The 26,964-nt window shown below is 38.3% G+C and overlaps 1 protein-coding gene across 3 annotated transcripts; it reads right to left on the bottom strand.

Annotated features, from left to right (window-relative positions):
- Positions 1–443: 443 nt before the first annotated feature.
- On the bottom strand, positions 444–25,581 carry nedd4a (NEDD4 E3 ubiquitin protein ligase a). 3 transcript variants are annotated; one of them, XM_067486111.1, is made up of 29 exons: positions 25,358–25,581; positions 24,113–24,183; positions 22,889–22,967; positions 22,750–22,788; positions 22,534–22,587; positions 10,177–10,227; positions 9,760–9,821; positions 9,213–9,315; positions 8,516–8,679; positions 8,289–8,406; positions 7,856–8,008; positions 7,639–7,722; positions 7,300–7,419; positions 6,971–7,186; positions 6,717–6,794; positions 6,533–6,587; positions 6,391–6,449; positions 6,121–6,186; positions 5,728–5,957; positions 5,376–5,497; positions 5,227–5,297; positions 5,013–5,108; positions 4,841–4,914; positions 4,692–4,752; positions 4,536–4,595; positions 4,314–4,421; positions 4,114–4,210; positions 3,789–3,861; positions 444–3,048 (listed from the first exon to the last, which is right to left on the bottom strand). In XM_067486111.1, exons 1-29 carry the CDS (start codon positions 25,394–25,396, stop codon positions 2,946–2,948), a joined length of 2,706 nt encoding a protein of 901 aa, XP_067342212.1. In that variant the 5' UTR covers positions 25,397–25,581; the 3' UTR covers positions 444–2,945. The 3 variants fall into 3 exon arrangements, with proteins under 3 accessions (XP_067342212.1, XP_067342222.1, XP_067342204.1); XM_067486121.1 differs by lacking the exons at positions 22,534–22,587; positions 22,750–22,788; positions 22,889–22,967; positions 24,113–24,183; positions 25,358–25,581 and adding exons at positions 15,875–15,941; positions 16,058–16,228; XM_067486103.1 differs by lacking the exons at positions 22,534–22,587; positions 22,750–22,788; positions 22,889–22,967; positions 24,113–24,183; positions 25,358–25,581 and adding an exon at positions 15,875–17,241.
- Between the last annotated feature and the right edge of the window lie 1,383 nt (positions 25,582–26,964).

The following is a 26,964-nucleotide window of genomic DNA, read 5'->3' as shown; positions in this document are numbered from 1 at the left end:
AAAACATAACAGTACTTCCATTTAGTTTTAGATTAAAGGATTAACAAACACAATCAGATTTTACAAAATATTACAAATGAAGGCCTCTATATTTCATTTTACATATAAGAGAAATTAGAAAATGTGCTTTTTTTCAGCAATGTTCACATGTAAACATTTAAACACGTGCACTTAAAGCATAGGATCATGTTTTTAAAGACCAATTTAAGCAGGTGGCAGATTGGCAAAGATTCAGACAGTTCAGAAGTAAGACTCGATATTAACAAAGTGCTTCTCTTTATAAAAGCATAAGTATAAAATTGTGTCGTCAGAGACAAAAACCAGCTTATGATAGCATCCTTTTTTAACGACCTGTAAACATGGCAGATACTGTAAACAGATTTTACCATTCAGAAAAGCTTATAACTAGTATTTAAGTAAAGTTACTTTTTTATTTTTAAACATGTATTAGTAGTTCATTAGAACAATTTGTACACACCGACAACCCACAAAGCAATCTTTAAAGTTGTACTCTTAAAAATAGAGCAATGTGCTGAAATTAACACCCATGATGAGTAGGAGAAAGCAAAACAATATTACTTATTGACAACAAAAAATAAAATTTAGCATACTGTATACAAACTGTATAAAGTTTTATAAGGTTTTGTAAGATGTAAAGTGAAAATGCATTTATTTAAAAAGTTAACATAGTTAGCAACTGATCCTAAAGGAGAAATCAAAAGGATTTATAATGTGGTGGTAAACCAATAACCAATGGCTGACAGTGACATTAACAATGTTAACAACAAAGAAGACATCTGTTTGTAGAAGGCAAAGTTATTTTTATATGTTAGACATTTGATGTGATCCTTGAGAAACTCAAACATCAACTCACATTTAGTTTTATGGTATTTATATGTACAATTATGCATAGTATTTTGCACAGCCTAATACTGTATGTAGTCAGATCTGAGAGCTACACAAATACAAACATTATAATTGGTGTAGTATTTAGTACTAGCACACTTGAATAATGAATATTATCAGTGATCAGTGAATCAGGGAAGTTTAGTCACGTAAGCTTTATGTAACCAGCACATTTTTGCCATAAATGTGTTTAAGGTGCATGTTATGTATATGAAGAATCTCCCTCATCAATTTTTCCTAATATAATGGAATGAAAGATGTATAATAATGTGTAATATTTAAATTAGAGAAAAAAGGGAGAGAACATATCTTCACATCTGTTTGTTTCACATTAAAATACATCTGGACAAAACTTAATGTTGGTTTCATCTTTTTAATTTTAAAATCTCTGGATGACATTTCATTCCAGTTGAACTAATGCTGTGTTTAAAGAGATTTTAGATACTTTGCTTTATTTTTGTAGTTGAACACTCAACAGCAGTGGTGGAGCAACTATTCAGATCCTTAAAGCTAAAGCATGCACAACTACCTTTAAATGTCAAAAGGCACTGGGAGCAGTAGAGATATCAGCTTCAGAATGTTTCTGAACAAGTCTCATTCTTCTAACCAATCAGAGAACGGTGATGATTTCTAATTGATTAGTAGGTTTTGGAGGTACCAATTTATTGTAATTTGATAATGACAAATATCTGAACGGCTGTGCAGGGTGATGAGGACCGTAGCAGTTGGTAGAAGAGCACAGCAGCAGGGAGAGACGGGGCTGGGTGGAGCAGGGTGAATTGATTTCAAGTCTCATGCTAGCAATAGGTTAAATATATATTGTAGCTTTAACGTAAGTAAAAGTACAGTTCATCATTTACAAGTAAAGGTCCTTAAGTAAAACGTACTAAAAGTGGCATTAAAAGAAAAATTGCCATTTTTTTCAACTGTTTAAAAACATTTTTTAAATGTCCTGTTTTTTTTTAAATTTTATTTTGATTAGTTAGTCTGTAAGGACAGCAGGAGTCAGTATTTCCAGAGTGTACCAAACTGTTAAAGACCCAACATTTTTTTAAAAATGATCAACGGCAAAGCAATTTCATTCTCATATTTTAGAAGCTGGAAACATAGAATATTTAGATTTATTTTCATAAAATAAATAGGGAAACATTTAGGGATTATCGAGTCGTTGCCAAACAATTTCCTTTATAGTACACCACTCAGTTCTACTTGTATTTCTTGTTTTGTAAACAAAACAAACCATCATATTTTTATGCTTTTCATTTGCTTGTAGTGCAAAAAAAAAAAAAAAAAAAAGACAATTTGTAAAGTTGAATATAGACATAAAGTGACATGAAGGGAAGAAAAAACTTTTGTTACATTCCACCACTGCTGAACAGGATACATGGGTTGTAAGTAATGACCAACTGTTTCATTCATACACATAAGGCACTAAATTTATAATTTTATCAACTTAATGACTTCACCAAGTTCTAATCATACTTTAAACAGTGAAGCTTAAATGTTCAGTTATTAAGTTTCAAGAGGAGCAACTAGACTCAAGGTCTCACAAGTACCTGATGTGAGGAGCTGAGCATGAAGTATTTTTAGACAATGCAGCCCAAAATTAAACTTTTGTGTGAATTTAGTTGAGTTATATATAGCATTGCTTTCATAAATATAATCTTGCCATTTCACAGAATCATATTCTTTAAATATTTAAGCAGATCGAGCAGAATAAATAAAAGTTTAACACTTTAATGTTATAGGCTTCTAAGTGATTTATAATGAAGAAGGAAATAATAAGAAAACCTGATTTGTAAACATTTGAACACATGGAGTGACTAAATACCTCCATCACTCCCGATTTCACATCTGTTATCTACATGTGCCCCAACAAAGGACCAAAGTGAAGGTTGTGTGACTGTTCACCTGTCACACAGTTGGCAGGTTAAAGCCCCAGTCTGACACAGCAAAGCTCGTTTCTCTCATCAGAGTCACCACATCGTGCTGCTTGGCTTTAACTCTGATTACAGTAAATATCATCTACTCCACCCACTTTAATCCACCCCATCAAAGCCTTGTGTATTCTCAATGGCGATGTGAAGCTTCTCCCTCAGCTCCTCAAAAGACTCATAAGGGGGAAGGTCCAGCCGGTTGAAGCTGAAGAGAAGGAATGCATTAAAGTTAAAATAACAGTTCAAGATATAGACATCAGGACATCTGATGTTTGTTTGTGGCTGAGGCTGATGAACAGGGGGCAGCTCACTGTGCTCAGTTGGATATTATGTTGCACTAGTCATTTTTTTAACATTTAGTCATTACACAACAACACTTCTTTTTTCCCTTTGGGAAATCATGTGCCTCCATCTAAGCCTGTCCTCTGTATCCTCTTCTCTCACACCAGCTAACTTCATGTCCTCTCTCACTACATCCATAAATCTCCTCTTTGGTGATTCGGTGTGGAACTCACGATTCGCACGTTTAATTTGGCATGTGTTTTTATGCCGGATGCCCTTCCTGACACAACCCTCTGCGTTTATCCAGACTTGGGACTGGCACAAGGCTTGTGTCCCATTGTGGTTGCATTTCATTACACAACCACACAAATGTTTAAAATCAAAAATGTTCCATTCAAATAATACCATAAATATATGGATCTTGTGCACACAAGACTTATACAAAAAAATATACCTTTAAGACCTATTATTATGAATGTGCCTCAGAGTTGTGATAAAAGATATGCTCTCGTTACAAACGTCTCTAAAAAGTGTTGAAACGTATGTTAGGAAACCACTTTTGCCCTTGTAAATGTGGGCACACATTTTTAATAAATTCAAAATGGCCTAGGGTACTAAACATAACTGTATAATATGTTAGGGAAAACAAATCACAAGGCTCACCATGTGTGGGCTCTGGGGAGTTTATCTCGTGCTCCCCAGTGCTCAATAGTGAACAGCTGTGGTCCATTAGATCCTGGGAGAAAAATGAAATTATAAAAATCATACATCAGACTAATGTAACATAACTTTCACTGGAATTAATTTACAAGAAATGAGAAAGAGAAGTGAAGGCATACAGTATGGAGGAAAAAGATGTGGGTAGTGATGCAAAGAAAATCACAATTTTAGGAGAAAAGCTTCATGATGAAATACTGTTTAGAAGTTTACACATAACTAAAGAAGGTACTTCAGTTAAACAACAGTTAAAATCCAGTAATAATCTCACCATAGAGTTCAGCAAAGCCGTTCATTGGGACTCTGGATGTGCCTGTCACGAACTGTAAGAGCCGGATTCGCTTTTCTGCATCCATCAGAAGCACCGTCTATAATAACACAAACAGAAACCAAACAAATAAGTAACAAATGATGCAAAGCAGTTGCACACTGCTGCAGTTTATTGGCTCCAGGCACAGAAAGACATCTTACTTTCCAAAACCACTGGATAACTGTGTGGTTGATTGAGTAGCCATTCTTGTACTTGGTGTTCTCTCTCCAATCATTCACATCCACATCTCCAAGACCACACATGAGCAGCTGTGTATGAAAAGATGGCAAGTAGATAAATTATTATAGATTATTCTTCATCATTTTCATCTCTCTGGACTAAATCTGATCCATTTCAGTACATCAGATCAACTGAAAACTCACCTCAAGCTCATTCTCATCAAATATCTTTATCAGATCCTGCGGTATCAACTCAAAAAATCCCTAAAAAACACAAAATGTACCACAAAAGTTATTATAATTAATAGCAGTGCCATTAATGTCTGGTCACAAAAACATATATGTATGTATATCTGTTACCTCCTTGAAAGCAGTCATCTGCTTCTGTATCCTGTTCACAAACCTCCACTGTATCACCAGACTTTGAAACATAAAAACAGCCCATCAGGATCAAATAAAACCAAAATATACCAGTTCAAATGTAACGTGTGTGGAGCTTTATTGCTTACTGGATGTATTCATTCTTGTTTTCATTAGTGACGACAATTTCTGTGCCCCCCGGCTTAAGTTCATGCTGGTGTGTCTAAGGAAGTATGAGACAGGACATTTACATTAGACAGAAAACTATGTATTACAAACATTTTCAAGACAGATGTTGATAGGACAAGATGCTCTGCAAACCTGTCCAAACAGCTCTTCATCAATGGTGAACCTCAAGTCCAAGTCTGTTGGGTCGTTCTGCAAAATCCACATGAGGGAGTTGAAATATTCGCTGTCCTGAAAAGAAAATTGACACAATTAAACACATAATGGTTCCAGTTTATCTGTGAACTGAAAATCCTGATTTGAAGTATCATCTTAATTATTTTGTGTGGGCAAAAAATGTGAAACTCACAACAGACTCCATGTCCTGGAGGGTGATTGGCTTCTGCAGCATCATTTTGTAGAATGGACGAATGAAGAAAGCTTTGAAGAACACAAAGATATCAGAAACGTCTCTTTAGAAAACTCTAGAATATTTTTTACATTTTCATGAGCACTCACCATCAAGCAGTTTCCCATGATACACAGCCATGCCTGCCACACGGCCGATGAACTTGAAGTAGGACAGGTGGTCCTCATTACATAAACCTGAGTTGGGGTTAATCTGCAGTGTGTAGTTGTCACTGCAAGACAAATCCCATCATGATTAACACAGCAATACTTCTAAGAACAAGCAATGCGAGTTCCTGCCTTATGGTAAATAAAGCCCTTTTGTGCTTTTACACTAACTTACACTCTCATGACTTTAAGTCTACTACGGATTGGTTACATATTTTTAGCCCCATGACATAAAATCTGTCATGGGTGCCAGACATACAAAGAAACAGGATTCAAACACAGAGTTCGGACTCACGTGGCAGAATACTCAAACAGTCCATAATATGGGTTAAACATCTCCTTGGACATAAGGAAGAACCACTCCCTGGCCACTCCACCATAGTCCAGTCCTTTTTCTCCCTCAAACTCCATCCACAGTCGAGCCTTCAAAAGGTCCGGCCTCTTAACTGAGAGGATGCGTCGGTATGAGTCCTCCAGCACGGTGTTTCGCCTCAGCTTCATCTCAAAACGGTTTGGGATGTCGGCCTACATTTCAATACATTGAGGTTGTTAGATAGGAAGTTTTTAAATCAGATCCAGGTTAAAATTGCAGTACTGAGCAAAACACTACATAATGCAAAGTGAGACTGAGGAGCTGATTTCACAGGTAAAAGTCAAATACAGTCTTATAAACCACAATTTTCCTCACTGGTTTCTTTTGCTTCTTCCGGAAGTAGTCATACTTCTGTTTATAATCTCTGGAATAAGGCACAGCCTAAAGTGAAAAAATAAAATAAATAATAAAATAAATCAATAATAATAAATCTGTTTAGTGACAAGAAAAGAAAAATCAAGGTTAACCCTATTACATATAGTATTTGAATATACCATTTATTCCTATAAATTGAGAACTGTTTTTATTGTTTGATAATATCATAATACTGAAAATGTAATCAATCAATCAACAAACTATACTCACTGGTCCAGTAATAGCTGAGTTTTGTAATCTGGGATCTTCCCATTGTGTGGTCCTGGTGTCTATGAATAAAATACACAAGGCCATTTCTTAATAAGCTAACATTGCTTATTACGGTGTTTTTAGTATTATATGGCTTACGCACTGTGATCTATGTAGAATATCCTCCCATCACTGTGGACCCTCTCCTCCCAACCAGCCTAGGAATGAAAAATATAATGGGAGTTGTGTCTGGTCTAACTATATGTCACAGCGACAGAAACATTAAGGCACTATGGATGAGCCAAAAGTTGATCTGTTATTTATTTTTTTCTAACGGATGAACTTACTGGCAGAGGGCCAAGATCAGTAGGATCAAGTGAGGGTCTCCTCCTAATGTGCACAGGAATCTTTAACCTGGGATCTTCCTGCACAAAGGAAGACAAACAGGATGTGTTTCAGCAAACAAGAAGTACTTCAACAAGAAACGGTGGTGGAGACACTACTGATAAGGACTCTGTTTTTCACAGGAGCTGCTACGCCCTTCGTGTACATTGGATGAACCACATCTCTGTGAAAGTGTTACCACAAGCCCTCTCCTCACCCAGGTTGTCGTCTTTGTGTTGTGGTCAATGAAAAAAGGTCTTCCATTAGGAGCACTGCGAACCTCCCAACCAGCTGGCAGAAAACCAGATTCATTTGTTGCTTCGGAGCTTGGGGTGTGCTGAGGAGTCTCTCCAGGAGACACACTTGGCTGGGGCGGTGCTGGGTTTTGGGATAAGCTTGGACCACTATCTGCTACTGCGGCATCTGATATTTTCTATCCAAAAAAGAAAAAAGTAAGTCAATAGGGAAATACAGTGATTGGGGAAAAAAAGAACATTGGTATATGGTAAGGAAATTGCCACGCATCAATGAAAGCCAGATGTGCACCTGAACAGTGGGTCGAGTCCATGTAGTGCTTCGGCTGTTATGGTTGACGAAGTAGCGTCTTCCTTTGCTGTCACACTTCTCCTCCCAGCCTGGAGGCAGCCCAGTTGTGTTTGGAAGCAGCTATTGAGCAACATATACGGTGATCAATACCGAAAACCTCAAGCTCATATAATATCCAACACAGACATATAGAATCTGAATCAATCTGCCGGCTAACTTTCACAGCACAGGACATGGCATGTCCTGAGTGTTAATGTCTATTATGAGAAAAATTCAGATGCAAGACAGGTTTGGCGAAGCACAGGAAGGAGTGACTTCTACACGGAGTGAAATACTCACCACAGGATTAACAGGATGTTCCTCTACTGTTGAAGTCTGGGCACTGCCTCTGCGAGTGGAATGGATTGAATTGCTAACGTGATTCTACAGCAGAGGGGAAGGATTTGAAAGACAATGACGATCCATTGTTCACAAGTTCATGGTTCATATTAGTATCATTATCTTTTTCTCTGATGTTCAGAAACCAGAACCGTATGCTGCAAACAAAACGACTCACCATCTGGGAGGTGTGCTGCTCACCAGCTGTGGCCCCTGAAACGTGAATGTTTCTCAGCTCGTCACAGAATGAGCGGATCTCCCCAGACGGTGATGTGAGCTGGTTACTGCTGTGGTACAACGTGGATTCGTCCTCTGTAATAATCTCCCAGCTCTAGAAGATGAGAGAGAAGAGGGATGCAGTCACTACTATGCTTAATAAAATAAGTTTTCACTGGAAACTGCTGCCTGCTGCAGCCAAAAGCAACACTATGAGTGGTGGGGGTGGAATACACCAGAAAAGTTACAGGCTGAAAAAAACAAAAAACAAAACAACAACAACAATTGTAAGCATAAAACATTTCTTCCTCCTTTCGGTGCCCCTCCAGCTGGTGGCACCCGCTTCGACCAAAGAAGAAACAGGGCACAGTAAAAGGCTTGTAAATACAAATTACCTCGGAAGACTCTTGTGTCACATTCTCATCTGTGTCTGAGATCTGTCTGCGTGTAATAAACGCATGCTCAGCCTCTGGATTAGTGTTCTGTCTTCTCTGGGTCTCCAGATCAATGTCCCTGTTTAGGTGAGACAGACACAAACACAAACTATTAGTGTTGGTGCACTCTGGGAGTCACACAGCACCAACGTTGATGGAAATTGCCGGAGAGATGGGAACACACTTACAGCACTGTGGGTCGTTGCCATTGTGTGGTTTTCCGCTCATGATTGACAAAGTAAATTCTTCCCAGATTGTCCTGCCGCTCCTCCCAGCCAGGGGGCAGAGGAGGCAGCTGCTGGCTTTGCCTGCGACCTGCCAAGTTCTGGGCTTCCAGAAACTCCCAATCAGGCTGCACAACATAAACAAAAAGTTTTAAAAGACAGCAGAGGCCAGATGGAGACAATATCCTTATGCCTGCTGTTTAGTTGCACACATTTAAAAAAAGATTTGGCAAGAAGAACTGTAACAGGCTAGAATCAGTAATAGAGCTCTGAAATCATCAGTCTATTATATGAATGCTAAAGAAAGTGGACTTGGATCTTAGCCTAAAGAGACAATTCATGTTCTAAAAGACCTCATTACTGCTATGACCTTCAGCTGTTTAAAATGTAAAATGTCTGTGTTAGCCTTTAAATGTGACTTTTGATCCAAATAACCCAAGGTCACTGAATAATCAAAGTGCAATGTTTAAACTGTTCTTAGGCAGATTTGAGTATAAAGATAAAATAAAAACAAACAAACATATAATTTAATGTATAAATAAGAGTGCATGTGAACTACAATCTCTGAATTATTGTTTATGCTCTAAAAAGTAAGAAGAGGATCTATGATATTGGTGATCAAGAAATATGTTCCGGCTGAAGAAGCGTAAGTTGAACTTACATCTGTGTCCTCGGTGTTATCTCCTCTTTCCTCCTCTGAACCTGAGTTTTTTGGCAGGTAAGTCATTTTGAGACGTAGATGACCTTTAACTCTGGACTTGTGGCTGTGTGACAAACAGAATTATTATTTTTTTGAACAAGCAAGAAATACACACCGATCAGGCATAACCATCTATTCAAAATGCATGAGGTGGCCAAAACATTAGAACCACCTTTTAATATAATGCACTCCACTGCAACCTCACTACTTTGACCTCAGTAATAAACACATAGTAGAAAGATCAGTCAGACCTTTCTGACAGTTTCAACCTAAGAAACTGAGAAATTAGAAACCTGTAAATGAAGACTTCATGGAAGATCCACTTTACTGTATTGTAGGAAATTGCACAAGTTGTCATAATGTTATGCCCAATCGATGTATATTATCAATAACATTTAAAAGAATAATAACTTTAGCCTTATCGTGTTTCATCCAAATAAAAATACAGTATGTATGGATGTGAAATAGTTAAAGACAAACGATTGAATACACATATAATTATGCCAACCTTCGTGGATGAAGCAGAAAATCCTTGAATGTGTATGGCCTGTCTGTATTAGGATTTTCTCTCTGAGAAAAAACAAAAGAATCAAAAACAAAACCTTCAATTCTTCAAACACTTGCATGCATGTAAAAAACACGTGTAGGATACAGTGTATTTGAAAATAACATAAAATGCTGGTGACAGTGTACTGTGAAGACTACTTTGTGGGTGTTATATTTATAATAAAACAAAACCAGGGACAGACCATAAACGTGACTGTGTTTCCAAAACTACAGACCATAATGTGGAACAAACTGTGGCATAAGGGCGCTTTTGTGTTTACATGCTGACACGAATGAGACGGAGGTCGAGAGCTTGTATGGGAAAAACAAAGCACATTCGACATATGTGAAGTTACAGACATGTGCATTAAGGACTCACCGGTATCTGATTTAAGGGAATGTCCACCTGTCCCAAAAAGTCATCACGTGTCTGACAGAGAGAGAGACAGACAGAGACAGAGACAGAGAGAGAAAAATAAAAATCACACACAGATGTCTAGACCAGGACCATATTCTTTCCTCATATGCATGCACATGCACACACATACAGACGCTTGTGCACATGTAAACACACAAACACACAAACAGACAGAGGACTGAACTGGCCTGGACATGTTCTGTTACTCAGGGTACGGAGAACTGCTGCAGTACCCTTTCATGGTCACACAGTGCAGATTACAGTTATTTCAGAGGTAAATTGAGTATTCAGAGCCTTGATTCTATGAAATGTGTCTGATTCCTGTAACAAATAATCCGAGACTGTTTTTTTTTTTTTTCAGACTGGAACCGAAACAATGTAGCATTTGTTTTTGCTTTGAACACTTAATACATTTACTGCATGTCTCTGTCACAGCCACTCACAGCCAATCTCAAAGGCAGAAGTCAAACCCACAAAACTGACCCTGGAGTAGGTGAAACTGTCGAACAGCAGCGTAGCATTGATGTTTACGTCAATATCTTGCCTTTGTACTTTCCATAGTAAAAGTAAAGTAAGTCAGTTAAGACCAGATTAAATAAAAAGACATATACATTTGAAGCAGCACTGATCAATCTGAACAATCATTGCGCACTTAAAACCTCTCCTTTATATACATTTTAATATTGAATTCCCATAATTTATACAACTAAGTTGTGGAGCACAGTTGTGTCACCTAAATTCTCAACTTTAACATTTTCATTAAGCCACTTTTGGTAGTGACCAGTTACAATACAAATCTGTAAAGCAGGGATCTAACATTTACTGTTATTAATTAATGATTTATTTCGTAATTAAAGTGATTGTGTTATTATTTGTTGGTATTTTTACCTTTATTTATTCAGGGCAGATTCACTGAGAGGCCTCTTTTTTAGAATCACCCTAATCACAGTCACACAGTTACATACACTTACACCACCCAGTGCAACCACAGTCTGATTTGTGACCATTGAGCAGTTGTGGTTAGGGGCCATGCTCAGGGGGAACCCCTCTGGTGTTGATAAGGGAGGGTCTGATTTTTACCCTCTTAGGCTTTCCGCCTACAAACCTGAAAATACAATTTTACCAAGGTCCTAGGTGTCTTAAGCATAAAACTACCTAAGATCCTAACAATTCAGGCCAAACAAAGGCAGCAAAACCTCGAAACTAAGAGTCATGTAAAGAACTCTTTATTGTAAATAAATGATAAAACTTGATATCAACTTACTGATACATTAGACTTAATAAAAGCTGAAGGACATCCCTAAACTCAGTGTTTTGTCGCACTTGCCTGCATTGTCTCACTTAAAAAAGAAAAAAAATTCAAGCTCATATTGAACTAAACCCACAGTATATCTGATCTTACATTTACTGTATTCCAAGACATGGCGCTAAATAACTGTCAAGTTCTTAGATATATCAGCAACAAAATTAATCAATATACACCATCTTTAAAATTAAAACTGCTCAGAAGTTCACAGACTAATTGGACAACTGATCCTTCTGTCAAGAATAAGCACTCAACTCGGTATTTCAGGCTGATGCTAATGGCGGTCCCTGATGGATTGAAAATTTCTATATATCTGTAACAAACAGAATGGACTTTTAAGCGATACCCTGGCATCCTCCTGAATTGTAGAATGAGTAACGCTGATCTTAACAAAGAAATGATGTGCTGTATGCTTGGGACATGAGAAAATACCCAAGATAAAATGACAACTGTAGATAAATGTCCATTAAGGGCATCCCTAAGGGTTCATGTGACACTAAATGCAACTCAGTTTAGTATGTGGCATTAAGCTTTGCTGACCACATTGTGGCAAACAGCTACAGACCCATGTTTGTATCTGTGGAGCAAGACCAGCGATATCAATCTTAGCTTTGCAACGACAAACTACTTTTGACAGGTGGACGGGAGCATGTGAAACCTAAACTTCTGAAGTGTGACCCAGCTAATGTTATTGGAGCAGGAAAACTTTGTAAGTATACTGGTTTAGGAGCTTGCATATCTGAGAAAAAATTTAATTAAACAAGTGGAAGCATGTTAGAGCTTGGCAAAGGGGAATGAAAGAGACAAATGAAAATAGGGTCATGATAATGCCAGAGCTGTGACTGTGGTGCCTGCTAGAAAGCGGTTAGTCAGAACTGCAAAATGGTTTGGAAAGCTGTTTTTCTTATCTGAAACTATTTTCTTTCACTGCAGGAGACGACCAAATTAATGTTCCATGGCCTGCCCTGCACTATTTATTTGTTATCTTGATGGAGAATGTCCAAAAAAAACATACTTGATTTAACTCCAAAAGGCAGCAGGGGTCATGTTTTTCCTGACTGCTGGATAAATTCCATTATAAAGCATAGAAGCTAACCTCAGTGGGCTCATTTAATATGTATACAGTATAGACCAATATTGCAAATTTCCCTCAAGGACTTTACAATCTGTACAACATACAACATTCTCTGACCTCAGATGTTCAAATCACATAATGACAAACTGCTTCCACGTAAAAAAAAAAAAAAGAACACAAGAAATCAAAGGAAGCACAGGAGAGAAAGAAATCCTCTTCTTTGTTAACAATGAATAAATAATTCATAACAACTCTGACTGAAAAAAAAGCAGATTTCTGATCCATGTTTTCCACCGTCCTTGTGCAATATGGTCCCATTTGGTTGTTCATTAACTTTTGACATGAGCCACGTGGTGTTACAAGGGCACTGTAGATAAGAACGCCAGAGTAGACACTTTCGTACGAAACTTCCATTGTGTGATACTTTCACAATACGATGTCTTTCACACCACAAATCACACATTCAACACAATAATTTACATTTTTGGGGGGATTTTTAGTAGCATTTGAAAAAAAAAAACTTTGCAAACCTGATTGTCCAAACCTGAAGTCACAATAGTTTTACTCTCTACTGTTTAAAGTAACAAATAATTTTGCATTCATTAGATTTTTTGAGGGTCATCTCAACAAATCACTGCGATTAATATAGTAGGGTGATTTGTAAGGTTGGCAGGCACATGAGGTGATCCTTTTTACTGCTGCTGTAAAAGGTACGTGTCTCGTAAAGGCATATTTCTTTGATAGCATCAGTCCCCATACTTTTACATGTTTCCCGGAGTACAGCAATGACTGCACCTCAGCAGATCCGTCTGGTAAACTCCTGAAATGTGCAGACGACAACCATCACCAGCCATATCTGATACGGTGTCAATGAGAGGTTGAACAGCTGTCCCTCTACTGCAGTCACAACAACCTTTGGCTAAATATTCAAAACTGTGCCACTCTCCAAGAGGAATCCCCACAAACACATCTGAACACAACCGTCAAAAAAAGCTCTGACAAAGATGTACAGTACTTCCCTCACTAGCTCAAGAAATTCAACCTGCTGCTCTCATTTTTAATGGAATTTACTGTTTGATTTGATTTGACCACTATAAAAAACCAACAACAGGTTTTATGCCAAGACAACCAGAAACAATAGCAGTTAAGTTCCACCTGGTATCACTCAGTCAAACTGACACAATCACTGCAACAGCTCTATAACTTCCTCTGTATGAACAAATTAAATTTAGAAATTTTAAACTTGTGCAATAACATAACAACAATATTATTATTTGACAACTACAAGCAGTACTCTAAATACATGTATATGCATAGTATACCGCCGTACGTATACATGCACATACACACACAGTACATGACCCAATTTAATTATATAACAAAAACATGTTTATAACCCCAAAATATTTATTCTTGCACTTGATGTATTCATATTTTATTTTTTAATCCCTTATTGTATCAAATTTCTAAAATTATTGATTATTATATGAATATGAATATATGAATTGCTGTGTCAGCACATCAAGTGGTTAAATCAGCTCCACCTGTACCAACAGTGACCTTTAATCCCTAATTTGAATAATTACTTTACATGTTTTTCAATAATTCTCATAATCAGTATTGTTTAAAATACAGATAATATTATAGATAATAAGCTTAGTCCTTTTTTGAGTAAAAGATTTAACGTGGTACTCTTTTAAGGACATTATTTGCACTTTAACTTGAGTATTAGGTTTGTGTACTTCTACCATCTCTGCACACAGTGTATCACATTTTGCTGCATGTGGGGCTGTGTAACTTCAGACTGCTCAGATTGGCCTCCATGACATTATTAAGACCACCAGTCTTAATGTTGTGTCTGATTGGTCTTTTTTTGGGGGGGGGTACAATAGGTAAGAGGACAGGTACACTTTGTACAGGCCTTTGTACATAGAGTTGACACATAATCACAGACCATTCACATGAATTAGTTTGACAAATCCAGAGGACAAAAACACAGAGAACGTGCTCAACTCCAAACAGAAAGTCCCCAAAGAGTTGCCAGGTTCAAAGCCTGAACCCTGCTGTGAGGGAACAGTGCTAACCAGTGTACTACAATGCCGACCACCATGCCACCTCTAAAGTATGAAAATATAACCAAGATTTACAAAAGAAAGTGTAGGTCTTTAACGAGTCGAGGGACTGGCTAATTACTGGAGAAGATTTCTTACTTGACAGCTTGCTAAATGCAGGGTTGAGGTTGACACCTGACACTTCACAAACACTGCCTGGCAGGGGGACTCACAGGGATGGGAACACACCATCCTTTTACTGGGAAAGGCTCCCACTCCCATTCTGCCTACATTTCATTACCCCCACCACACACTCACACACACACACACACCATGTCCACAGATGCCTGGCACGACTGCGCACTGCTCTAGTATCATGCTGTTAAATTTGAATCCACGGGGCTAGGCAGTGCTACAGACCAGCAGACTATCTGGAGTCAGGAGCAATATTTCAGAGGCACTTTATTTATATCAGCAAGGGGTGCTGCTTTTCCCACCACTAAAATTAGCCTGGGTAAATACTTAAGTACATTGCTCATACCGCTAAAAGAATAATTAAAACTGAGAACTATTCTAAAGTTGAACTTCACACACCATCATTCACACTTTCTTGGAAATCAATATGCAAATGGATTTACTGTAATGTAACAGAATACCTTTAAATGTTTGTCCACATTGGGCTTGTTAACTCCATGACTTAGCTGTAGAGATCTTCTCAGTTACTTAAAGGTGCTCTAGCTAGCGGTCAGCCTAATGTCTGGTAAACTGGGTTTTAAGGATTTTATTGGCAATAGTGAGAAAGAACAGTGTTATCACTTAACCTCTTAATTGTTAAAACTTTCCTTTAGCTATAGTAAGTAAAAAATCCCAATTTATTGTACTTTGTACACAAATGCAGAACTGAAAGGACATCATTTGTCAAAGCAGCATGGAATCTACTTGAGCCGGTTAACCAATATTCAAGATTCTTTACAGTCATTTCACACATGGTATTTAAATATTATGTTCTTAGTTATTAATGTTGTTAGTCACCAGCTTTTGTGAAGCAGCTTCACAAAATAGAAAACTACTAGTAAATAAACCAAAAATAAAAATGTTATGTTGGAAAATCAAAAGCTTATTTCTGAGTTGTTTGCTTCTTAACGTATTATGAAGTTTCAGGCACTTCAGTTTGTTTCTGATGTCAAGGGAGTATCAGTCAATTCCAATAAGAAACATAACACTCACCTTGGTGTTTGGACCTGGGCTCTTTGGTATATTCCTTTTGTGGCTTGTGTTGACATCATTAACAGAGCTTGACAATGTAGCCGGGCAGAAAGGAGACAAATGAATGTGCACATGTGGAGAGCAAGAACTACTGAGCATTGGATTTGAAACATGACATGAAATTCCAGTGTTAGCATAAGGCACCTCCAGGGAAAAGCTCCTTTGTATGGCTCGATGACAGTGGTTTTCCTCAGGCCTGTCCTGGCCTTTTCCATATAAACAGACATCATGGTTTTTCTCTAAGGGTTTGGAGGAGAACAAACAAGCAGAGGTACTACGATATAGTTTTTTGCAAGGTTCACCCTCAGGGTGTACAGCTGGGTTGAGAGCATCAGGATATTCCACATTGACGCTAGCTGTGGTTGTAGCTCCCTTTCCCGATGTCATTGGTCTCTGGTGGGCAAAGTGCAGCAGTACGCTGCTAGAGTGACGACACGATCTGTCTAGAGTTGATGACAGTTCCATTACTTTACTCCTGTCCTCCAGTTTGCATTTTGGTTCATCCTGTAAAGGAATATTGAATTGCACCATGTGTTTGGTGTCCCTGAACTCAGCTGAACAGTTTCCTCTTGGGAAACGATGGCCACTTACTGCCGTTGTGGTGGACCCTTGACAAGTCACTTCCTCAACATCTTGCGAGAATTCACTTGTAGATGCCTGAAAAGGTGACCGATGAGAACCTTTTGCTGGTGGGAGAGCAGGCAGAGCCACAGGACTGCCGGGGGAAGCTGGTGGGGTGCTGCATGGGCTCTTTGGAAATATAACCAAGGAAGAGCACCGTCTCAGTGGGACCTTAGACTTGCAGCAGGGCAGACTCCTCTCCTGGGTGGTCTTGTGCTTTTCTGGAGCCTCGGGCTCAAAGATACTGCTGCTGCTAAAGTATCCAGCATCACTGGCCATACTGCTGCTGCATGAGCCTCTGTCAGAGCCAGTACCTGCTCCTCCTTCACTAACTCCAGGGTCTCCATCTTCTATACTGCCATCCAGCTCTCCAGTGAGCTTACCACAGGCCTGCAGCGAGATCTGTAGAATTCTCTTCTGATTACATCCTCCTGTGTTAACCCTGGGTATGAATACTGTAGAGTACTGCTGTAAATTAGAAGAGTCTGGTGACAGAGCAGTCACCTTCAAGTGGACAGAACGGTGTGCCAGACTCTCAACAGGGCTTTGAGCTGACGCACTAACTTCACTCTCCTCACCATGGCTGCTGAGGCTTTCTGACAGAGGGTCCGTGTTGCTTCTCCTTGACGCAAAATGCAAGCGGAGCTGACATGCCATTCGCTTAACTCTCTAATCCCTCCAGCACTGGTGAGAGCTGCATGATCAAACTTGCTGGTAGGAAAAAAGGAAAGCAAGCAACTGCTCCAAGCTCTGCTCTGTGATCACAATCATTAGTGGCTGTACATTGCCAAAATAGCTCCAGTGACAACCTACATTCCTCTCCAGGCTGATCCCGGGTTTAAGTCAGGAGGTCAGTGGTTCTGTTTGGAGACATGAACCAAATATACGACCTTTGAAACTAGAGCAATTCCAGAGTTTTGCCCTTTTAGCGAGCTTAAACCCTAAACAGAAAACAAAATTACAAAAAAAACTAGAGGGATAGAATTAGTTTTCACTTTCTGACCTGCTTTACAACCTGAGCTTAGCTACTGTAAGTTTTTCACTTTACCTCCCAGATTCTGGTCATATTAATAACTCACACCTCTTGTCTTTCCCAGGTGCCTCTCTCGTTTACCCCTTTGGGATCAAAAACACGGTAGTCCTCTATGCATCTTAGACTGAAGTGCCTGTAAACTGTTACATTTGCTGCAGGCCACTCACTCAAGACTCTACTTCCTGCTGCAGCTCAGCTTCTAATGTTTCTGCTGCTCTGTGGTCCCACAAATATTTTTACCCACTACTATTGAATTACAGGAAATCAAAGGGAATGACTTTCAACATCATTTTGCATCAGGTGGGGACTAGGTTGCAAAAACACAGTACACACAATGAGACCATTATAGCCTGTGAAAATATGCAGGAAAAACACTAAAACATATTTATTGCTAAAGTAAAACTAAAGCCATAAAAAGTTTTGGTAATTATTTTTAAACTTAAAAGTAACAAAAATGTAGCCCCAAGATGTAAATTAATCTTTGACAGATCATTTTGCACATAACAGAAAAGATGACAAGAGAGATAAAGAACTGGAATTACATTAACTGTGACACTACACCTGTTATATGACACCTCATGTTACAGTCAGTAAGTAGTCTGATTTCCTCTTTGTGGCTGTTGACAGTCCTACTTATTAATGGTGGCCTATTGTGAGCCAGGCCAGCCTATTTCAAGACATTATTCTGCAACCAAATCCATTACAGTATAATATTTATTAGTAAGAGGCACATGCAGGATAAAACATATCACCCATGGACACATCAGTGCTGCACTGGAAAGCATTGCAAATTTCTTAAACCAACTTGATAAACTTCCTTGTGACTAAAAATGTATAACTCTTGTGACCAAAAGCAGGTGTAATTGATGGTGATGTGTGGGCCATAAGATAAGAAAGGTGACGCACAGTACACAGTTATGACCAGTCATAGATTATGGTGTAATATACTAATAATAAAGCTGCCGGTGATGGTGACTTAAAGCAACATGAACGCTGTGTCAAAGAATCACTGAAGGACAAGTTATATATAATAAACACTTTAGAGAATGTGTTTGAGTGGCATTACAAACTGTGTCAGTGGGGTGTGGTTGGTTGATTCAGTCAGTCAACAGGTGTGGATGTAGTAAAGCTAACAAGCTGCTCATTGTACATTTTGCCATCAACTTTGATATTCTACAAACCCACATCACAAAATATACTAAACACTACAAATCCACTGTATACAGTAAGTGTGGGTGGAGCAATCCTCAAAGCATCCATACTGCCAACACAAGAGCTGTTGTGATAAAGACAACCAGCCTAAATACCACAAAAGTATTTTAGATTGCAATACTAGCAAGAGTGTTTGTGTAATGTTTGCATGTTTGATAAATCATGACAAAATATTTGGATTAGTGGAAAAGAAGTGGTATTATGATAATATAAGTTTACCACTTTAAGGGGCTAACGGATTATTAGAAAACTGCCTCTTTATTGGCGAATCAGAATAGGGTGAAAGGGCTGCAGCATTTGGAAGCTGTAATTCCCCCCAGGCCATACCCTGTCCTTTTTCTTTAAATTATATCCTCAAAGTTACTTAACATAAAAACATCAAGCTGTCTTGAATAATGCAACAGCCCATGCCACGTTCATACAGAAGCCTTGGAAACCAGTGCAAGCCGTAAACTAGAAATTCAAAAGAATTTATCATTTATCAACCATAGCTGCTTCTAATTCTATTAAAACTGACCCACACGCTTTGCTTTGTAGACATCTCCACCCCTGCATGTGATACATATCTGAGTATGTGAGTGTCTCCTGTTGGTGGTTATCAAGCTTATGTCACAGCCTTATTCCAAAATTGATCAAATTCCTTATTTTCCCCAAAAATTCTACAATCAATATCCCATAATGACAACATGAAGGAAGTTTGTTTAAAATATTTGCAAATTTATTTTAAAAAAATGAAAAGAAAAATCACATGTACATAAGTATTCACCACCTTTGCGATGACACTCAAAATTGAGCTCTGGTGCATCCTGTTAACACTGATCATCCTTGAGAGTTTTATACAACTTGACTGGAGTCCACATGTGGGAAATGTAGTCGATCTGAAATGATTTGGAAAAGCATACACATGTCTATATAGGTTTCCACTGGTAGTGCATGTCAGAACACAAACCAAGCCATGAAGTCCAAGGAATTCTGTCTGTAAACAAGCGGGTACAGCCCACCTGGAGGACTCTCAGACCATGAGAAACAAAGTTCTCTGGTTCTGATGAAGCAAAGATTGAACTCTTTGGCCTGAATGCCAATCTTCATGTCTGGAGGAAACCAGGCACCGCTCACCACCTGGCCAATACCATCCCTACAGTAAAGCAGGGTGGTGGCAGCACCATGCTGTGGGGATGTTTTTCATCGGCAGGAACAGGGACACTAGTTAGGATCTAGGAAAAAAGATGGATGCAGCAATGTAGAGAGCCTAAACTATAAACTAATAAACCTTATTAGTTTATTTATTATCAGGATAATTGTCAGTCATTATTCTCCCCATTGACTAATCATATAATCATTTTATCTATCAACTAATCTGTCTGATATCTTTGTAGCCAATAAATCAAGCCTATGAAAGAGTGAAAACAAGCCACAATGTTCCGGCCTTTCCTTCGTTTTTATGTGTGGTCACCATTTCCTGTCTGTTCCTGTCTGAACGTGGGATGCCCTAAGTGGATGTCTTTCAGTGGCTCAGCCAGTGCCCACACTTGATTGAACCTGATTGAACATCTCTGGAGAGATCTGAAAATGACTGAGCCTTTTAAGGCAATCTACCAATTAAATATAGATGGGTTTTTTAAAAAGCGCATCCACACCAACATTTTCTGGTTGCTTTTGTGGAGACGTCTCTCTAGAGAGTAATGGCTGAATCATCTGTGTTATTCATATTTGGCAAAGAACAAATTGTGCATCACATTCAACACCTGGTAAGGAGTGGCACACACAACCCAGCTACAGAATCATTATTTAATGCACCGGACACCATCAGGCAAAATCAATAGAAATAGAGGGTAATGTCAACAGCTGTACTGTATCCTCGGCTATACTGACACTTAAAATGCTCGATTACATCAAAAGTGTGAGCACTGTTGGGCAGTAATGTTTGCTTTTTCAGAATTAATGAGAACAGTTACCCAACCCAGTTATTTAAAAGTTAAGGCAGTTTAATGGCAATCTGTCCACCATACTCTGACAAAGAGTGATCACTAACTAGGAACAAACTCACCAACTCTTACTGGCACTAGGTGAAAGGTCAAACTAAGAAGCATGCAAATGTTTATTATCATTTGGGACCAACAATTACACAAATGCAAAGCAAATTACATTTCTAGCAAAGAACAAGCCAACCAATCCAGTTTCATTCTCAGATCCAGTCAACAACTAAATAAATCAAAATATAAATCCTGCATTTTTTGAGCATGTCTCTGTGTCACACACACACACAACACACACTGACACCGAAACACATCCACAGTGCTGACACACCCACAGAAAAACCAGGAAAGCTACCTGGAGCATGACAAAGCATGTGACTGTAATGACTCATTTTAAAAACATTCAGCCAAATTATATCACGAAGGAGCTATGATTATATGGCCTATATGTGCAAGTGCCGTTTATGTGTGAAGTTTATATTTTTATGAGGACGCAGAATTACAAAGACCAGGAAACCAAACATTATACAGCATACAAATGATCAGGAACTGCAGAAGGAGTAGGACAAAACTATCACATGATTTTGTTTTCAGAGCATTTTAAGCTTTTTGCAAAAGACACTCTTTACATTAATTACTGGATTAGGAAAAAACTGTCAAACAGGTATGTCCAACATAGCCGAGCACTGACTCATCTTTTTTGTAACTTGAGTAAACACTCAGCAAACTTTACCAGAAGGACAGGTTGATGAAGCAGTGTTTACCCAGGACTTGCCAAAAACATTGATGAAAAACAATAGAGCATGGAAATATGCAAATACACATGTATGTATGTCTGTATGTATGTATCTTTGCTTATATTACACCAATCGGCCACAACACACCACCTTCTAGTTTGAATGCTGTGTTGGGAAATAGTCAGTATGAGCAGTCTGAGAGCTTAATTAAGCGGTGAAAGTGTGTGATTTTTTCAAATTTCTTTGTCCATATTCCGGTTCAGGTCGTAGTTGGTGCAGTCACACCAGGAATGTTTTGCTGGCTAACTCCAGTATCTGTGTTTATATTAGATACAGACAGAACAGTTTGCAGCAGGTCTCAGACAGACATTGAGCTGTCCCTGTAGACTGGCTGCTGAGGTGTCCCAGGACCTGCTCTGCATCAGACCACCATAAAAGTGGGTCAGCAGCTTTAGTAGCATCATGCTACAAGCTGGCAATCCTGAAACCTTTAATACTGCATGAGAACACTAGCCATTGGTATCTGTGTCCACCAGTCTCCTATCTCAGTCTACAAGCAAACTCAAACCTCAGTTCTCGCCAAACTGATAATTCACACAGCAACTTTGATTATGTATAATATTTAGCTACATAGTATTACACACACCATCTCCATTTTTCACAACACATGATTCAGTATTTAACATCTAATGTATTTAACATCTTTTCACTCTTGAAATGTCCACTTACACATGTAAGAGACAGGAGTTACGATGTGCTTAAGGTTGCCTATATTTACACCTCTGAATTATACGGTATCCTGGTTTTCCCAACAATATCACATATCAGGGCAAAATATGGGTAGCTGCAACTCTGGTACACAAACCTCGTTAACCTCGCACTGTCTGGAGGATACACTTCTCTACATGCCTAATATGACACATTCCCTTGTTTGTTATTTACACCATTTAATGGTATTAAGGTATACATGCATTTAGTGATGGAAAGATTGTCTTAAATAAAATGTTCAGTATTATTAAAAAATATAACTGCATGACTTACAAGGCGGTTTTCATCAAAGACCTCCAAAAGGAGACGATGCTTGGTGGGATCAACCTGAGACATAATGGTACAGTCAGAACACAAGCCATTAGTGTAACAATTATCCATGTTCAACAAAGCCACCAACATGATGCTTAGAATTTATCTTTATAAATAATATAGAGTCAATAATATACTGGTGTAAACTGAGTGTTATATCTATTAAGTTTCACTTACTTTGAAGAAGAATTCTTCATCCCATTTTGGGTCCAGCGTCTTCATGTGACAAGAGATTGGAAAGAAAAATTTAAATCAAAATAATATAGTTCACAAATAAAACAAATGCAACTGCAAGTGGAGATGATCATTCACTCACCTTTTTTATGGTTTTGGTTTGAAGACTAGAAATTTCCCCATTTACAGGGTCATAGAGGGACAGTCTTGTGTATGGATCACTGTAGGAAAAACAGACGCTTAGGTTCAGGTATGATGAAAACATCCCTCCATAAATATTTAAACTGTTATATTAAAACCATTTCCATCAATCTCACCTAACTATCCATTAACAAATGCTCAATGCAGCTTTATGCCTGCAGTAATATTTTATCACTAGTAATGAATTAAGTAACAGAGTGGTAATTATACAGTAATTTTGGTTAAAGCATTAACAAAATAAGCTCCGATCAACATCTCATAAACTCTGTTGTTTGTTAGATCATATTTTTAGGTTGTGGAGATACTTTTATGATATTGAATGACAAAATGTTTTTTAAAACAACACCAAGTGTCAAAATGCTTGTTAAGCTAATTAAGAGAACATCATTTGCAAATTTAAAGTTTTAATATGGAAAAACATGACTTATTCCAAAAAAAAAAAAACATTTGTAGAAAGTATTAATGGCTTTGATTGAGCAGCAGACACAACTTGATTAAAATAATTTCATGATTCTTTTGGTGTTCATTCAATTTGCAGATGCACAGTTCCTTCATTCATCCATCATTTGAAGAGCTTATCCTGTCAAAAGTAGTGGGGGTGCTGGATCTTGTGTCATTGGGCAAGAGGTGAGTACACCCTGAACAAGTTACCAGTCTATCACAAGACACAGATAACGGAGAAAACCCACACAAGCATAGGAAGAACATGCAAACTCCACATAAAGGCCACAGCCGGCAGAGGGATTTGAACCAGGGCCTTTCTGGCTGGTGGCCACTTTTATCATTCTTTTACAGGATGCAACGCTACGTTCAGACAGGAACAGACAGGAAATGGTGACCACACATAAAAAGGAAGGAAAGGCAGGAACATTGTGGCTTGTTTTCATTGTTTTAGAGGCTTGATTTATTGACTACAAAAATATCAGACAGATTAGTTGATAGATAAAATGATTATATGATTAGTCAATGGACAGAATCATGACTGACAATTATCCTGATAATAAATAAACTAATAAGGTAATTTCTCAAGCATCAACGCCAAACACTGTATTGTTATCACTTCTAAATAATAAGAATTAGTGTTTTGTGATGGCAAACTGAAACTTTTTAGGTTCACAGGCTTACTTATTAATAATACAACTAACCACTAATTTCTCCAGCTTACCTGGCTCCAAGAATATCTTTTTTGGCCAACCCAATTCCAGCAATGACTCTCACTTTCAGGATTCTGGATTCCTGAAATATCAAAACATAAAAAAGGGTTTATGAACACATATGGTAAATCCCAAACAAAGGAGCAAACAGTCCCTTAGAAATAAGAAATACAGCAGTATGTTGAAGGCAAGTCTAGTAGATAGTGTATAGAGTTACGTGTTGATTTCTTTTTTTAACTGATTTTAGTTTCTCAAATTTAAGCACTAGCTGTTTTTGTTTGTCACACATATGATATTTAGTTGTGGACTAATTTACAGAGAAATAAAGCTAATCACTACAATGCTGACCTTTCAAATCAAGTAAGACATTCCCAGATTACCTGATAAAACACCAAGACTAATGTGAAGATTTTAAGATCTGTTTTATAAGCCCCACAGACCAAAGTGAAATGCCTGCTCAAAGGCGAAAAAACGTCCCAAACAAATTCCATCCTGTTGCTCTGGGACATTAATCAGAAGACCACGGACACTCACCCCCACTCCCACATTATGTGTGACAAAGAGGAGGAATTTTCACATCTGACAGACCTGTTGCATATAGTAAGTATAAAATAGAAATGAACTGAATAATATTGTGTTGTAGTGCTAAGCATGGATCCCAGAAATATGTCTTTAAATTGAATCCTTGACATGTCACATGTCCCATGTCCCCCCTCCCCTCCCCCAGGACAATCACTATGATGTAAGATCCAGAAAATACTTGTGCACATTTCCCATCAGAGCCTCAGCCTCATTGTTTTCATAATACTACTATGAATTATGTGAATTATCAATGGCACTGGACTCGCCAAAAACACAGCAAATAGCCTGAACGCCTTGTTACAGAGTCTTGACACCGTTGAAAGATGACATGTTCGTAAGATAGGTCCGATTTTTGCCGATCTTTTGGGGATGTGTGAGTAATGAGAGACGGGAAATTGCAGAAGAGGCGTGAACGGCTCCCGAGCCTGTTTATGACAAAGTGGACAGCTAATCTGTGCAGCTAACTACTAGGTAGCTATGAATAAGTTACAGGTGCCCCCCGATTATCGATTATCTATCAGTATATCTAACTAAGCTAGAAGTCCCAGTACCGCGAGTTGGCTTGCTGCTGAGTTAGCTCGTAGTTCACGGAAACTAGTTCGCTACCTGCCCAACGACATGGTCACATGAGCGGTGTCATCAATGGCTGGGAGATATGAGACGAGCTGCTTTACCTCATCAAGTCCTCGGCTCTGTGGAGAAACTGCAGCCATAATATTCTCGCCCTTCTCCCTCCCAGAGAGCGACAGCGTGCACGAAACACCAAGCGTGGGCTCCCGGTGTGTGTACTTTCTTATTCCCTCCGTGTGTTTACGCCGCAAACACTGCTAACCTGAGCTGCTGGTGGTTTCTACTAAATCGCTGTCACTATTGTTAACCTCCTCCTCTTTCCCTGTCTCTGTTTACTCCTCCTCCTGTGTTTCCTCCTCCTCCTGTGTTGTTTCCTCCTCCTCCGTCCTTTTCATGTTCTCTTCCCTCCATCACTGCTTCACACTGAGGGAGAAACCAGCTGTGGAGGAAGTTGCTCTTCATACTTAAGTGAAAGTACCAAGATGGTACAAGTACACAAACTCAATAGTCAAGTAAGAATGCAAGTACTTAAACAGCCTACTGAAAATGGTAGATGCTCTAATTTGTATGCAGCTTTAAGTAGCAAGCAGGCCTAAAGAACTACACTCAGAAACTAATTTTGTAAGCATCAACCCGACTGAGTTACTAATAAAACTATTTTGGAAAATACTAAAAACACAGTAGAAATATACAAACTCAGCAGGATGATCAAGTACAAGAAAATACACCACTACAGGTAGCAAGTAACCACTATGACCTTAATACTACAAAAGTACAAATATTCCACTAAGAAAGTGGGCACCAGTCAGACCCAGTTGCTGATGAAAGACAAAGTAACCACAGTACTTTTAAACTCGATGCTGATGAAAACATGAACGTACAAGTTTAGTCCAGATTTGTGCCTAAATAACATTTTTACTTAATCTAAAAGTGCAGGTCTAAAGTTTATTTAATGCCCAGATTCAAGGAGAGAACAACTTAAAAAACGTATTTCTTAAAATTTCATATGAGCAATTAAAAAGCAACATTTGGAGGTTGCACGCCACTGAAACCCAATCTTTTACAATTGTACAGTTCCACTTTATGCACTGACAGGTGGTTAATCTATATTATATATATTATATGTTGTTTTTAAATATATGTTGTTTCTTGTGCAAAGTAACTAAAGCAGTAGATAGAGTAACTTCTCTTTACGTACCTCATTTTGGACTTGTGCATGAACAACAAAGAGTTAATGTTACTTTAACTGCTACACAACCACAAATCTGCAGATTCCAGCACAAGTTCTGCCTGTTATTGAGCAAAACAAAACATTTGTTATTAACCTTGACTTAAATTGCTCAATTGCTGTCTTGACTAATGAGAATATTCCTGTAAAGGAGCTTTCTTTTTATGCTTGTATAACTGTGGCTTCTAGAGCAACATGGCATTCATACTACTAACCTCACACCACTAATTAACCATTGGCTCTTTTCAAAAACCAAACCAAACAAAGCTTATTTAGGTAAAAATTTAAAAAAGCACAATCAGATTAATTTACAATAGAGTTTTATCAGAAATGAAGCCAACAAAACAGTGGGATATTTGGTTTGTATATGAGCTGTTTACTGATGCTTTGTCCTGATAAGATGGTCCTTAAACAGTACTCTGCAGTATTTAGTCTAAATAATTTTGAAAATAATCTTTTTTTTCTATATTTGAGCTAAAAAAC

This window comes from Channa argus, chromosome 2 (assembly GCF_033026475.1).
Source record: "Channa argus isolate prfri chromosome 2, Channa argus male v1.0, whole genome shotgun sequence".
NCBI classification, from domain to species: Eukaryota; Metazoa; Chordata; class Actinopteri; order Anabantiformes; family Channidae; genus Channa; species Channa argus.
This window is presented reverse-complemented; position numbering and strand designations above follow the sequence as displayed.